General features: G+C 36.8%; 2 protein-coding genes across 4 annotated transcripts in view; one reads left to right on the plus strand and one right to left on the minus strand.

Moving 5' to 3' along the window:
• Positions 1-6,074, plus strand: part of LOC148418618 (synaptotagmin-2-like) — a 33,353-nt gene extending 27,279 nt beyond the window's left edge. For all 3 annotated transcript variants that reach the window (XM_088423715.1, XM_088423713.1, XM_088423716.1), the window contains exon 9: positions 885-6,074. In XM_088423715.1, the coding sequence (XP_088279841.1) occupies positions 885-1,100 (216 nt within the window). In that variant the 3' untranslated portion in view covers positions 1,101-6,074. The remainder of the gene's footprint in view (positions 1-884) is intronic.
• LOC148418619 (protein phosphatase 1 regulatory subunit 12B-like) lies at positions 4,144-15,070 on the minus strand. The gene is made up of 7 exons (XM_088423717.1): positions 14,833-15,070; positions 9,914-9,930; positions 9,691-9,826; positions 9,295-9,396; positions 9,161-9,214; positions 6,612-6,662; positions 4,144-5,321 (listed from the first exon to the last, which is right to left on the minus strand). The coding sequence occupies exons 1-7, from the start codon at positions 14,932-14,934 to the stop codon at positions 5,235-5,237; spliced, it is 549 nt and encodes a 182-aa protein (XP_088279843.1). The 5' UTR covers positions 14,935-15,070; the 3' UTR covers positions 4,144-5,234.
• Positions 15,071-16,587: the final 1,517 nt, after the last annotated feature.

The raw sequence follows: 16,587 nt of genomic DNA on the forward strand, positions 1-16,587 counted from the left end.
CGCTCGTACAGAAATTACAGGTACGCGTTGCAGAAAATCTGTTCTGCGAGGACAGGGGCGTGGGAGCCGAAATAACAGCAAATGATGTGTGGAGCTCGTGGCCGCGTCAAGCTTAAACCAAGTTTAAACTTGAAGACACGATAAAAGTAATAAAGATGAAAGATGGATGAAGCAAAGTGAAAGACATTATGCAAGAAACTGATGTAAGTATGAAAATGAATGCTTATTCTAGATGTGGCTATTTCTTTCTTTCTTGTTCTCTTTTCACTTGTGGGCTAGTTGGATGGTTTTGTTTTTAACTTCAGTCAGATTATAGATTGCACAACAATGTTTTATGTTTACGTCTGAGACATAGATTTGCTATCAAGAAAAGTCCCCCTGTTGTGAAAAATTTCTGTCTGCAAACATCATTTTTGTTGTAGAGGAGTGCTACTGTATTGTTGAAAAACAAACAAACAAATAAACAAATAAATCGATAAATAAAACACAAATATGGAGTGGAAGAAGAATGCCCCAATCTAAATATGAGGTTGTAAGCCTTTTTAAAGAGTACAGTGAAAGACAATTACTTATTAAAAACAATAATTTGCACTGGATTGATACTTTAATTGTGGAAAGTGGAAAAAAAATGTCATAATCTACTTCCTTGAAAGCAAAATCAAAGATATTTTTCTTGATGAGAAAGGTAACGATTCACCTCGGAGTGTCTGATTTGATGTCAAACATTCATCAGATCTAGGGCTGAAATGTATTTATCCATTGACTCATGTAATGATTTATCGCTAATGACCCCCCAAGGCTCACAGACACCAGGGTGTTTTGCTACCCAGTTTGAGAATAACAAGTGTAGTTGTCTGACAAATGTGCGATTGCTGCGATTGCAGAAAATCTTGGTGGCTGTCACTGTGTTTGACTACGATAAGATCGGCAAGAATGACGCAATCGGCAAGATCTTTGTGGGCAGCAAGGCCACGGGGCTGGGTCTCAAGCACTGGTCCGACATGCTGGCCAACCCGCGCCGCCCCATCGCCCAGTGGCACGCTTTGCAACCAGAGGAGGACATCGACGGTCAGCTGGCCTCCTTGGCGGCCAAGAAGTAACCAGCTAAGTCCTTCACCATCGAAGCCCTTTATTCAATTAAACTTTGCATGACTTTACCCGACTTGTCATAAAACCTGCTCAGCAAATGACTCAGATTAGATTCGGTTTGGGTTTTAAGGCATCCCATCTTGCATATTAGTGTCTGCTTACTGAGTGACCCGACTTGACTTTCTTTCATTTCAAGATTCTTCTAGACTGAAGTCTGAGCTGAATTAAAGTTTTGGATTAGTTTGTAGAGCATGCTTTGCCCCCCTGCTTCGACTATGCACACCTCACATATCCTGACATCAACTGGCAAATGGATGGCCGAATAAAAGGGTTCAGATCCGAGAATTGCTCTGTTCATGTGACCGTGGTGACTTGTTCTACTATACATCTACACGAATGAAGGACGTATTGAGATGTATTCTTAGACTTGAATAAATGTCAATAAAAAGTAGGCAGGGACGCTGGTATTGTGCCAACTGAAACGACCGCGTGGATGTAAAACCTGACTCACCTTAAACTAAGCATGGATATGAACGTGTGAACTAAGACGGTTTGTAATCTATTTTTTTGTTGTTGTTGTTGGAATTTGTTTGGTATAAGATAGTAAGGAATTGCATTTGGCAGCTATGTCCGATAATTGGTTTTCAGTAACAACAATATTTTCCCATTCTCTGATTTTATAGCATACACCTATCTTGCAAAGCGTTTTTCACCTGGCTTTACCCTGCATGGTTCATGTGACAGAAATTCTGATTATTACACTTATTCTTAATTGCTCCAAAGTGACACAAGTGGGGTATGTCAGGGAGCATAACAAATATGGACTTGACTATCTCGAGAACTATAAATATAAAGTTGGAACTATATATATATATATATATATATATATATATATATATATATATATATATATATATATATATATATATATATATATATATATATATATATATATACATATATATATATATATATATATATATATATATATATAGAGTTTATTTTATATGAGAGTTTATTTAGTTCTGAGGTCCTGCTTGTAACTCAAAGCACTCAAATGTAAAACATCTTTCCACATTGAAATTGATTCATTCTACCCTGACAAATTAAATTGAATAAGAAAAATAGCACTTTAAACATTCACACTGTATAAAAACGTACATCATTCGATAGAATTTAAAGTATCAAGCGGTTTGTGCGTCATAATTTCATCTATTAACGCATTGTGTCTGGTGTGTGCACCCGAACCACAAGGGGGCAGTATATGTTAAACCCCCATGTGTTTGCTCTACTCGTGTGCTGTGCTACACAAACTGTTAAAAGGTTTAAATACTACAACATCGTTGCTGGTTTCAATAGTTCGTCTATGGATCATCTATGATTTTGCCAGGTATGTTCGCGATAACACTGCTCCTTTTTGTAAGGTAAAGAAACAAAAAGGGCCTTTATGGGTCTTTTTTCTATACATTTCAAACTTATTGCGAAATTGCCATGACTTATCATTTAACTCAAATTTAACTTGCAATTCGAGGTACCACAGTATTGTTAGTTTAGCTGCCTAGGGTTGACACTTGTGGAGTTACTAAGGTCGGATAGAGTAATAATCAGATAGGCATTACATTGGTATTCGCCACTTGGACCTGCAATGTAAATCTAATTCAATATGTTCCAATTTTTGGGCGGCATGTTATAATCGTTCAGGGTCACGTTTTTCCTGTCATAGCAAAAAAACTTGTGATTTATGATAAAATGTGACCTTGGCAATGCCAATAAGTGATTAAAAATCACTATGGCATCATCATGTAGAGAATTGTGTGGGACTCATCAGGAAATGTCCTCAATATGCTAGATCATCTTATTTAACAAGTGTTTTTGTGACTTCAAAAACCATGTAAGCTAGCTCAGATGCGATAGTACTGCACTACCATAACTTGTTTTTTTAGTTTAAAAGCCACAAATATAAAGAGAATAATAATTACTTTAAACAGTTGCCAACGGTTTTTAAATTATTTTATCAACATTTGCAGAGCTTAAAATGACACATGTACAGTTAATTCCACTGTGTAAGCTTTTTTGAGCTAGGCAGGGTCACACAAGTTCAAAACTAACAATTTGAATTTAGCTGTTGTCCACTGATTTAGTTCTCGGGCTTGAGTTGTATGCTTTCCAAGTTCAAAAGTTGCTGGTGAGTAATTCAAGTGTTACATTTTGAAATGTGTCCCGGGCTGTTTTGCTTGAGACAAAAAAAAAAAAAAAAAAAAGGTGGCAGAATGTAGCATGCCTTGCAGCGTCCCACTGTTGTCACGGAAACGCTATCATCAAAAGCCAAAGAGGCCAAAACACCAACAGAAACAAGACTAGATATTGCGCTAGGAGTTCACAATGAAGCAGTAGCATAAAAGTGATGCCTTTCGCTTTTCGTGCCGACTGTTTTGTCACTGGAATCAACCACAACTTGCAGCCATCAAGCTCATGTGTTAATAGGCTACAGCATGTACTGTATGTATGTACAAGATGATGTAAATACTAGCATGTTTTGAAGCGCCAATGTTATAATTATCTTCTGCTGGGTTTTATGTCCTTGTGTCATTTTTTTTTATAATAAAAAAAAAAAACAAAAGAAAATGTGCCGGTAGTTTGACTCGATGTTTGATCAAAACCTGGGATACAACCAATACTGTTTTATCTTTTTGTGCTGTGCGTGAAAATGAGATTAAAAAAAAAAGGGAAAAAAAGGGGTAATAATAAGAACCTCCTTCTGGATAGTCCTGATTTGTAACAATTGTCTGGACTTGAAAACAAACAAACAAATAAAATCAACATTTCCACTTATAAACTTACTACTCCCAGTTTGCCGATTAATAATAGGTTTTCCTACCAGTAAGGGCCCCAGGAAGTGTTTCCTGGGTAATTTGAAACGCTCAGAAACCTTTATAGTATGACCAATTCATGTAAAACATTGAGTTGCAATACAGGAGATAAGCAGCACTGTTGCGTTTCATATGGTGAAAAAGGCATTAATAAGGTCAAGCAAATAAACAGGACGGACATGCATTATCTTTACACTTTTATTTGTCAAACAACAAGTAAATAAATATAAGCAAGCACGTTGATGGGGCCTGTATGGCTGAGGTAATGAACGCAGATTGCGTTTCCATCTTTGGTCGCTAGATGGCTGTATGCTTCCATACACACGGTATTGCAAACACATTAGAATAAAATCGTGGTTCTTATTGGAACTACTGAACCCCGCCAGCTTCATAAGCGCATTCACCAAATCATTCTTTAGTGAGAATAATACATATATTTTATCTTTTCAAATTCAACTGGTGCACAAAATGAACCATGTATGCAAATCATGCAGATAGGACGCAGACTCCCATCACTTCCCGTGATATTTGTGAATCCACGTTGTACATATTCGTCCGACCGCATTTTGTTGCGCGGCATAGTTAGTATTGATTAAAATATCACGAATCTCTCGACATACAACCACGTCAGTCACAACTTGACTAATGGTCGCATTAAATTATACGCAGAACATGTAATGTGATTACCTGCAGCCAGTAATGGCCAAGCGGCGAGTGTTATCACAAATTGACAAGATAAGTCTTGACCTCTGCAGCAAAGGCTCCCCCAAACCCCTGAGACCAACTCACAAAACCCTTAGGGTTCGATAGAAACCAGGTTAAACCACAGCATTAGAATAATAATATTGCGGCAAATTAAAATACTAAAATAAACTACATAATACAGGTTCAGCAAGTATTATGGAGTGCGCAAGAAAGTATCTTTTCTATGCCACTTGTATTCGCTTTATTGAGATTAAATTGCAGATTTGGAAGGGAAATATGACATTACATTTCGAGGTAAAGCGTGACAGTCATACTGTATTTATTGCAAATGGACTGCAGAGGTCACAATTTCCATGGTGATGAACTGGGCTATAAAACTTGGAAATTTATTTGAGTTCAATGTTTGGGAATGATGAAAAATCCATGTGGATCATGACTTTGCATGCGAATTAGGGTTTTTCTACTTCACAAGAAAAGAAATAAAAAAGAATCTGAGGGATTACATGTACTGTCTCCATGGGACAAAATATAGTAGCGATCACGTAATCACTCTGTTCATCTTGGACAAAATCACTTTGACAATTTGGTGATGACGCGGATAAGTGCTCCGTTTTCATCCTTCAGTCTTTGGTTTTCTGTGTGAAGTTCTGCTTTCACCTAAGCAAGAAAGAAGGCACAAAACTATAATGCAATAACTAATATGAAACTGACACTTGTGTGAAATGATGGAGAAAAACCATCCATTAGCAGGCTCGTCCAGTGGATCTGAGCGATGTTTAATATTTTCATTTCTAAATATTTACCAGCTGATCTCTGCTAATAAGACATTAGATGTCACATTAGCGACTTCATGATGGCGTAAATATTGGGATCCACACAGGTCAGTTTGCAATGTATTAAAAGTATTTTTAAAAAAATGTGGAGAATTAGTAAATAAGTAGCATTGGATTAAAAAAACACACACACTTTTTTTTGCTGCTAATTTCTATAAATGAGTGTATAAGATTGTAGAGAATGTACAAAGAATTGTCACATGTACTAATCCTGTCCTGGTAATTATTTTGATATTTTACTGTATTTTTGTTGGATAAACCACCTGTTTATTTTCATTGCATGGCATCTCCAGTCTTGTCTAAACCAAAGAAAATAAACAGGTGCTTTATCCAACAAACATATACTAAAATATGGAAATACTGGACTGGACAGGACTTTTGTAAACACGACAAGCAGCTGGACACTGTGTTCATCACAGCGGGTGACTTCAACCATTGCAACTTCAGGACTGTTCTTTTCTAATATTGAATTATTTGTTCAATTTGGAATGTGGTCTGCTCGGGAGGTGGGCAGAGTAAGAATTTCACTGAGTGGTTTCGTGCTTTACATGTGACAATAAATCGCTTTGAATCTCCAGGCAATGCCTTTGAGTGTTGTTTTCGAGTACTGTATTGAGTGAGGGGTGGAGCTCACAGCAATGTTATTGCATAGATTCCATGGGTTAATTCTCGCCCTGAGTTATGAAGATGAAAAAGAAAAAAATTGAAAAATTAACTCTTGACGACATAGACTTTCTCGAAACCCCACAAGTGCCTTTCTGTTTTACGGATCTATTTTCAAACCACAGCTGCCACATTGGTATTGAGGTCTCATTCACAGAAGTACACAGAGGTTTTTTGTTCGGGGAGGTTTAAGATAGTCGCTGAGACCTCGAGGGCTTTGGCGTCACAGCGAGACGACAGAAACAATGGCGACAAGCCGTGTCATCCGAACAACGACACGCTTGACGACGCCAACGATTGTGAATCCCAAGCAGGGAGTACGCGACTAGGTTGCCTTGGGAAATAATGAGGGCTGTAGATGATATCGGCTATTTTTAATTAAAGAGATCATTATTTCAGTAATTATACATTGGAAACACCGGATGAGATAATCTTATGACATATACTTTACCTTTACTTGTTCTTCCATGTCAGATATTTTTTTTCGGAGACTTCGGCTGTCCTATGAGAAATTAAATACATTTCAAAATTTCATTAGATTCATGGATATCACTGAGTTTTGGATGAAAGCAAGTTCCCTTTTTTTGAGGAATCCTTGAAAAAAAAATTCCATGTTGATGACATGATCAGCCTACATTAGAAGGCATGGAGGGGCATAGTTATCAAGATTCAAACCAAGAACAAAACTGAAAGAAAGAAAAGAAATAGCAAGGAAAAAAAAATCATAAATAGAGATGACAGTTCAGTGCAGGTTACTTGTTCAAATGGAGTAGGAAGAAGTACAAAATGTATTCAGTCTTACCCCTTTGTTATAATTTTCTATAATTACTCATATGAGTCATTCCAGGACTGGAGGACATTTGGGCTTCAAAGTTCTTGATAAGTAAACATTTGGTGATTTTCAGCTACTTATTCATCACTAATAGGTGATAAACTATGAAAAGCTTGATTAGTTCATCTGACAGATTAATGGTACAATTTTTATTGTGTTATTTAATGAATAAATAAATATATTTATACAACACAAAAAACAGGATTGCGGTTAACAGTAAATCTGAGCTAATGTTAACTTTCTCAGGAATGGAAACTGTTAGCAGTTAGTTAGTTACTCACAACCAAGTCAACAAACTTACTTAAGTACCGTATTTTCCGCACTATAAGGCGCACCTAAAAGCCTTATTTGTTTTTTAAAAAGCTGTTGGTGCGCCTTATAATCAGGTGTGCCTTATATATGGATCAATATTGAGATTGGGATTCGTAGATGGGGAATGAAGTGATAAAGTAAGCTTCACCCGTTTCTTTTGTGTGTTTACAGTCGAACAAGGTTGCTCATATTGACATTGAGTTATGAAATTGAGAGTTTGGAGTTATTACTTGAGTTATTGTTTTTACTTTGAGTGTTACTATATTGTGATTGAAAAAGTTTTAAAATATGTCATCAATTGAGAGTGTGCCTTATAATCCAGTGTGCCTTATATATGGAAAAAGTTTCAAAATATGTCAATAATGGAAGGTGCGCCTTATAATCCGGTGCGCTTTATAGTGCAGAAAATACTGTGAATAGGAAAGACAACATTTTTAAAAATCATTGTCTTAATCTGATTTTTTGCACAACAAGGTTGCATAAGCCATTGGACCACGGATAATTATTTTATAAAAACACGACACAGAAGAGTGGACATAACTTTGCTCTACTCATTCCTTTAAAAAACTGTTTATGATGTCAAGTCTAGTGTGTCATATAATTAACTGCTTTCTTCCTCTTCTACCATGCTAAAAAGTTTATGGTAACAGGCTTGCATGCACAACGTGGGACACACGTTCTATGAATAATAATTATTATTTGAAATGTTACATTTTTTAGAACAAATGTTCCCACAGCAAAGGTCCCGGTTCAAATCCACCTGGCTCCAGCCTTCCTGTGTGGAGTTTGCATGTTCTCCCTGAGCCCGCGTGGATTCTCTCTGGGCACTCCGGCTTCCTCCCACTCCCCAAAAACATGCATGGCAGGTGAGTTGGACATTCTAAATTGTCCTTAGGTATGATTGGGCGCGTGAATGGTCGTTCGTCTCTGTGTGCCCTGCGATTGGCAGGCAACCAGTTCAGGGTGTCCCCTGCCTACTGCCCTAAGCCAGCTGAGATAGACGCCAGCAAGCCTGTGACCCCTGTGGGGACAAGCGGCTATAGAAAATGAATGGATGGATGGATGGATGGATGGATGTTCCCACAGATGCAAGAGACAGCAATGCAATATATAAAACCAAAAAACTATATTTAAATACCATTTGAATGGTTTCACTTGAGATTTAGTTTGGTCATTACAGGAAAAATGTCCTTTTAGGGGGTACTCCAGACGTACTGTATTTAGTATTTTTAAAACAATATTCAAGTACCGGTATTCTTTTCTCGTAGTTTTTTTAGTTTTGTTCTTAGGACAAGTTCATTTACTCAGAAACGGCCTGTTATAGTATTTTGTATTTGGATTATTCAAAATATTAACTGGTGGGTCATTAAATGTCCTCCAATTATAGAATGAAGTTGAACCCGCACGGGCTCGGTGAGAACATGCAAACTCCTGTCAATTAAAACAAGGTTTTCCATTTGGTGTGGCCTAGGTTTTTATAATGGATATTATATCCACAACGTATTTGGCTGCATAAAGAAATACATTTTGGATGACATTTTAATAGTCCAACATGGTTTTGTTTTGGATTTTCCTTCCTCGATTTAATAACACATTAACATTGGAGAAAAATGTGGGGAACGAGACTAACAACGACAATGATGATAATGTTTTCATCTTAAGGGTTCATCTCCCTCATCCATTCAGAGTTATTCCGATTGTTTTAGTCTGGGGCGTCGTTTTAAAGACCCCCAGAATATAATACCTAGCCCCCCCACAAGATGAGTCTTTCATCTGAAGAATATTTACAGGTGAAAGAAGAATTACAAGGTTAATTTCACACCTCAATATCTGTCACACCCATTAAGGTCTGGTACCTTTTTCTCTGTTTCAAGCATGTTGGATCCTACTTCGCTGTTTCGCACCTTCTGCTGCAAGGAAAAAAAAATACATTTGAAGGATTGAAAGAAAGAAATTCCACACCGATTGCACTGGTGTACGTTGAGGTTACCCGAGCTCTCTGTAGCTGCTCCTGGATCACAACCAATTCCTGTTTACTGGTTTCCAGTCTAGACTTGAGTCTTTGATTGGTGGCCAGTGCTTTTTCATACATCTGAAATATGTGCAGTGTTGGAAGTTTATTCTCCACATTTTCAAACAGGCTTATGTTAATATTCAGTCCAAATAAGTAAAGCAGATAAAAACCATAGCACAACAAAAAATAAATAATGATTGATTTAATAATCACTCATGGTGCAGCACTTCATCAGCTTGTAAAACTATTTGTGCTGCAGATATGGGCGGGAGATGCATGCAAGAGAGACAAGGCAAACAGAAAAAACGCATCCCTCCCATGTTGACAACTCTGGCAGTTACTTCAAAGCAAACCTGAAAAGGTATCACATACTTTTTTGTAATCATTATGTGCTAGCTCTTCTTCAGCCTTTTTTCTTGCCGACAATCGGTTCTCCCGCCGTGAGAAATACGACTCAGCGTGATTTTTTGCCATGTCGCTAGAGTCTGTTTGGCCAGATGAGCTCAATCTGAAAAACAGAAGAGTGTAGTCATTAGGACAACTGCTGCTTGCAAGTTTGACTTGATTTTTTCATGTTGCAACCAAGAAATCCTACCTAGATAGCCGCTCATGCTGAAATAGAGGAAAAATGTGTCATTAGTTGATATTTTCATAACATAATTTCCATTAGGAGTGCCAGGCAAGATTGAAATTGTACATGCAAGTGCAATGGATTTTTCTGAAAATACAAAAGGTCAAATAAATGCTTGGGTGGGTTTTGTTTTGATATGTCCAGAGTGATTAAAAAAAAAAAAAGTATTATTTTCAAGCTCCAGCAGAGCTATATATATATATATATATATATATATATATATATATATATATATATATATATATATATCTTTTGAACTGCTAATAAACAGTATTCTGTTGGTGTTGAAAATATCATTCTAACCATTTTTCTATAAATAGGTTGGCACTAAACATGTTTAGTCTGTTAAAGAGAGGATCTTGCTGTTGGCAGACGATTACAAAAAAACAAAAACAAAACAAAAGTAAAAACTTCCGTATGCCATCCCTTTTGTAAATACTACCAGCAGCTTATCCATGGCGCATATATATATATATATATATATATATATATATATATATATATATATATATATATATATATATATATATACACTTATTTATTTATTTCTTTTTATTTTGACACCTATGCCTTAAACCTTAGGTATCGGACTCCAGGGCTCGGGGGCCGTCATCTTTCATGTTTTCTGTTTTTCTCCACCCAACATACCTGATTTAAATGATTAGCTGATTAGCAAGCTCTGCAGGAATTTGAAAATGACCTTAATCATTTAAATCAGGTGTGTTTCAAAGAGAAGGCTCAAAAACATGCAGAATAGCAGGTTTCAAGAACCGGAGTTCTATACCTGTGCATGACAAAAGAACTTTTTCCCCTTTTTTTCCATGCTAGCTTTGAAAATTCCAAGCTCAGTGAAAGCAGCTTAGAGGAAACAATTCTTGAAATAAACTTCAAGTAAACACACCCAAAAAAGGAAATAGTGGCCTTCACAGCTAGATTTATTACTCCAGCCTGCTGAAGTAAGCCGTTGAGTGCTTTCACTAATATGTATGTATATGTTTGATACCTGCCTACAATGCCGACAGAGATAATCAAATGTTCATGTTAAATCCTTGATGAGACCCCATTGTTGTTTTGTTATGAACAACTTAACAAAGTGGTATAGACAACATCAGATTAAATAAACGTTTTAACAATAATCTTGCATCAGAGGAATGTTTATTCACTGATTTGTGGAATTGAATACAGGAGGGTTAAAATTATGCTGCTTTTCGGCAACGCCACATATGACCAAAGAGCCCTTCTATTACATTTGGAAGCTTATTATACAGAAGTTCATAGTTGTCTCTCAGAAACCACCGATAATAGATTTCACATTGGTTCCTTGGCATCTAGATCTTTGGCACTAGGTCATGAACTCTGTTGATTTTGAATAGAATCCAACACAAGATGGTCTCCACTATAGTCTGAAAGCCCTTAATTCCATTTGGACCGGCTACAAAGAAGTGCGTTAGCTACTAATAGAACCCTCAATAAGATTGAAAATAGTGCCCAGAAATCTCAAATTCATAGTGAGCACATAATATAAACATGGAACCTTCACACAAAGAAATGAAATTTGAACCTAATTCCTCAGAACTGTGCGGCAGACATGCTGCTAATCCACCATGCTGTTTATCAAATATTTATTCTCATTCTTTCTTATACAAACTGGGGACACGGTGGCTGGATGGATGAAAAATCTGAAGCTTTTCACTTTGACAGTCATCTTAAAGGGGAAGTCTATGTTCCCCTACAGGTTGAAACATGGCGTTTGGATTAATATTTATATTGGGGAGTGTAAATTAAGCAGTAAAATCCCAATTTTTATTTTTATTTTTGCTGTTGACCACACTCGCTCAGGACTCAAGCGTTGACAAATAGCTAAGGTTGTAAATGTACATGACCATATTTAGAAAACAAGTGAGCCGTTAATGGTCATTTAAAGGTGACAAAAAGTAGGTCAAAAAGACAGCTCGTCTTTGCTTTAGCGTGGAATTGGATACTTTACGGACAAAACAAAACACCGTAAAGATGCAAACCAGGGTGTGTAAACACTCATAGATCTTCCCTTGGACATTTACAAGACTTTTGGACCTTCAGCAGACAGCAAATGCACTCAAAAGAGCCTCTGGTTTAAATTAAATGGCTATCACATATAAACAGACTGAGAAGCGGCTACGTGATGTGATCCATCCTCATTTCTTCCCATTGGGATGACTTGACTCCTGACCGGTTATTCCCCAGTGGAAAATGTGAGTTTCCCGCAGGATGAGCGGGAGAGATAAACATCCATAAATACTTCCACTGAGTTCCCACAAGCAGACTGAAGCGCTGCCCTTTTTTTCCACTGTCATCCTGCCTTTCATTGCCTCTCCTCTTTTCCTTTTTGAGTCCGTGGATATTTCCACAGTCACCAAGTTTAACTCAGTATTTCTACTCAAAAAAGCTAAACTAAATTTGGGTTGAAAACAACCTGGATGTGTGATGTCGGTAAATGTCGTCATGGGTAAGATTATAGTGACCATCTAAAGCAGAGGTAGGCAAAACACTCTATTGTGTCAACCAATTAGATCATCAAGGCATGTAATGTAGAGGGTATTGTGTGAATTCCTCTGTTTTATTCCACCCATTTTTTGACGCGTTTCAACTCATTCCCAGTTCATCTGATTCACACAGTTCCAATTTCATATTATTCCATTTATTCGTAAGAATAATCTCACAAATAGAATTAGAATGTCATTCCGATTATTTAGCGTTTTCCCACAATTCCCTGTTTTCCAGCCAAAAAATCATATTGTCTTAATATTGGGTGATTTTATATTTCATATTTACAACTTTCAATTTTCATATTTTCAATATTTAGCTCATTCATCTCGCCTTATGGATCATTTCCATCCTTCCAGTCACTCATCATTCTCAATATTTTTTATATGTATTTATATTTTTATCAGCATTTTTTTAAATTACCTCAGAATTACTAGTCCATTTTACATATCAAACATGGCCTTCGAGCACAAAATATTGTCTATTCTGTCAGAAGATATCTTTGGGTGTATGTGATTATGCCACAGCTTACAATAACTGATGACATATGAGGATAAGTGTATAACAGGAAATTAAGTTTAATATGAAATAGTCTGGCTGCTCAGTACAATATTAGTAATATAATTTGCTGAGTATCAGTTCCATTACATATTGGCCTCAATATAATATTGTTTCCATCATATCGGACGTCTTCAATTTTACTTGAAAATGGCTGGAGAAAGCTGATGGGGTGGGTGGTAACATAAATACTGTATTTTTATGACTATAAGCCGCGACTTTTTCATCATGATTTGAGCCCTGCGGTTTATAGTCCAGTGCAGCTTATCTGCTGGTTTTTCTCACCGGTAGAGCAAATGTGTTTTCAAGGAGTCCGTTTAAGGAACAACTATGAAATAGAACGGAAAAGATGTGAATCAATGGCTGTGCTCGGAAAGACTTTTAAATTATATTATTAAAAATATTTTTAAAAAAATGTCTAAATTGAGTAAGATCTTGTATAAAAGTTTGTGACCTGTAAATTTGACATGCGGTATACAGTGTAAATAATTGTATTTATAAACTTATGATTTTGTATATTATTTATTTGTAGTGTGTGCAATGTTCACTAAAATAATCTATCAATTAAACAACGGGAGACAGAATGCTATCGAAGTATTGATTTTGAGTTTGAACTGCCATTTAACTCTGCAGTATTCTGTTGGTTATATCCATCCATCCATTTTCTATAAATATAATGTTAGGACTAAATATGCAGGCATGGTCAAGGCTGTAAAAGAGCGGATGTTGCTGTTGGTAGACAATTTAAAAAAATATAAAGAAAATTTAATGCAAACTCCACACAGGAAAGCCAGAGTGAGCTGGAATTGGACCCAAGACCTGTGAGGTGGAAATGCTAACCCCTCGGAGGAGTGGTTTCAGGGCCTCATTGTGCCACGCTGAAATCAAAGCCCACTGAGACAAATTTCACTGCAAAATGTTAACATAGCCACTGTCATTCAAAATTTTGAATGGACCAATGGCAACATAAGATGGCAGTGCCCTGGCTTACCTCGCTAGGGGGCTTTTGAGAGTCCTTTTCCTCCATACATTTGTGTCTTCTTCACAACTCATTAGGTGTACAATGTAAAATTATGCCAAAAAGCTTATTTGTACTGCATTGAGAAAAAAAAAAAAAAAAAAACTTTGTTCAACTATCTATGCCAGCAACATATCGTGACAGCCAGAATAATTAAATGGTCACCCACTAAATAGCAGAAAGTACAAATGTCTCTCACCTTAGTATCATCTTATGGCCTTCATATAAAGAATAATATATTTGTGTTGCACTTAACGGGCACATCTTGCACTAAGTAAATAAATTTAGACAAAAGCATCATTTCAGTTTATATACTTTGTTGTGTGTCTCGGTCCAATACAGGTTAGAATTCACAGGAGTGATAGTTTGAGTCCATGTTGACCCCTTAAATGGACAGTGTGTAAGATTTAGAGCGTTTTTCATTCAAAATCAATAAATTAAATGATTGTAAATTTCCGAAATTTGCAAAAATAATAATGACCTTGATTCTTAATGACTAACAGGATGTTTTAAATATAATCATGGGTCTAGTTATCATTAAATTATATTACGTGGAGGTGGCACTTCTCCGGAGGCGGCCATGTTTGTTTTAGCTAAAGACAATGGTAAATGCAGCACCTGCAGCACCTCCTGAAAAACGGTCTAAATATTACACACTGTCCCTTTAAAAAATAGGGTAATTTTAATGCTTTAATTAGACAGGAAGCAAAGAGTGGTGACAAATATATTGAATTTAGTCTCACATTCCTTCACTAGTGATCTTATCATGAACCTGCCAGCTCACCCTCAGGCTCTCGTTGGTTGAAGACGAAGAAGAAGAAGAAGAAGAGTCGGAAGGCGACTTCCTGATGCGTGGATGATCTCTGCTGTGAAGGAGTTGTGACATGGTTCTGGCTTCCTATAGCCTCTGGATGCAGCTGTTCAACGTCAATGAAAATACACCCGACGAGTACGAGGACAAGCAACTCATTCAACCAGGATTTATCCTGTGATGTTGAGGAGGTCCATTAGATGCATAAGTGGCTGTGATATATTGAAACTGAAGAGCAGCAAAAAGGGGGGCTTTCAATGGTGGGATGGTGGAGTGGGCGGGCCTGTGCAGTCTGCATTTAACATGTCTGAAATGGTGTTCTCAATGGCTTTTTTAGTATACAATATTGCACCATCTTCAGTAAAAATGAAACAAACTATAGCTATTGTTTTTATGAATGACTGAAATTTAGAAATCAGGATACCTCATGCTATTGTACTATCAGGTTCAGATGAGAGCTTATTTCACCGTTGTTTTCTAATCACATCATGTACTTACTATAAAAATTAGTACTGTATCTAATGTGCTCACCTTTGTACACATGATATAGACTCATATGTACAGTAGTATACTGTATTTCATGCATATGTATTATGGCACCCATTCAAGTGTGGGTGTATTGCCGATCTTGAGCTATGCTTTTAGGTTATTTTTTATCCACTCGCATTTGAAGAAAGTGGTAAAAAAAAGGACATTGTAAAAATGTAATTTGTTAGGGTATATTTATGTGTAGTGTTGGGAGTAATGTACTGTTTTACAAAAGTAATGTAATTACAAAAAAGTAATATATTACACACAAATAAAAGTAATATTATATTGGTTACAAATGAGAGCAAAGTAATACATTACAATGCATTTTTAGCCTGAAAGTGGTGTGTACTGTATGTGTGTGTCGTTGTCGTCCCCCCCCCCATTTTACCTGCATTAGTAGTGTAATGCATTACATTTCAAATACGGTAATATTGTAATGTAACTGATTACTTTGAAATGACAGTATAAAGTAATGTATAATGCATTATAGTTTTGAAGTATATTGCTGTTGTAATCACCAGCATATTGACGGACCCTCCTTGCCACAATATGATTGGCTGCATAAAGGCACATCTGACTGTCTTATATTGCCCCCAGTAGGCCAAGGCAGGCACACCAAAAGGAGAATCATTTCCCATGCCGTGTTAAAAAAACAAAAAACTAAACAATTTTTTTTTTGTTTAGCCTACATTATTAATCCAACTGATTTTATACCTTTGGGGATCAGGCAGGGTTCACCCTAAACTGGTTGCCAACCAATCCCAGGGCATACCAACATAAATGACCTTCCAAACTCACAAACACACTTAGGGGAAATTTAGAGTGTCTAATACACCTACCATACATGTTGGTAATGGCTGATATAACTGCTGTACCAGGAGAAAACCCACGTGGGCATAACATGCAACATGCAAACGGAACCTGCTAACAAGTCTGCCACCATGTCACCCTCTGCTCTAACAATTTAGAAATAAACATTGATAATTGCAACAAGCGATAACTGATTAAAACACTGCATATTGTCTAAGATATACAGTTTGATGAGTGAGTCCAGCACTGGCAGTTCTGAGATGGACGATATTTAACATCTGGGTACATTTTGTGTAGTATCATCAGTGGTTGTGTTGACGGATTACATAACAGTCTTGGTAGGACGAGCGCTGGTGTCTTGTGGCTCATTATTAAACAGCAACAATT

The sequence above is a fragment of the Hippichthys cyanospilos genome, chromosome 9, assembly GCF_059441005.1.
Source record: "Hippichthys cyanospilos isolate Australia breed blue-spotted pipefish chromosome 9, RoL_Hcya_1.0, whole genome shotgun sequence".
NCBI lineage: Eukaryota > Metazoa > Chordata > Actinopteri > Syngnathiformes > Syngnathidae > Hippichthys > Hippichthys cyanospilos.

Coding starts and splice junctions, on each gene's coding strand:
- LOC148418619 (XM_088423717.1), bottom strand. CDS start 14,934: ATGTCACAACTCCTTCACAGCAGAGATCATCCACGCATCAGGAAGTCG. Junction 9,397..9,690: donor CACATAATGATTACAAAAAA/GTATGTGATACC, acceptor CACATATTTCAG/ATGTATGAAAAAGCACTGGC. Junction 9,215..9,294: donor AGCAGCTACAGAGAGCTCGG/GTAACCTCAACG, acceptor TTTTCCTTGCAG/CAGAAGGTGCGAAACAGCGA.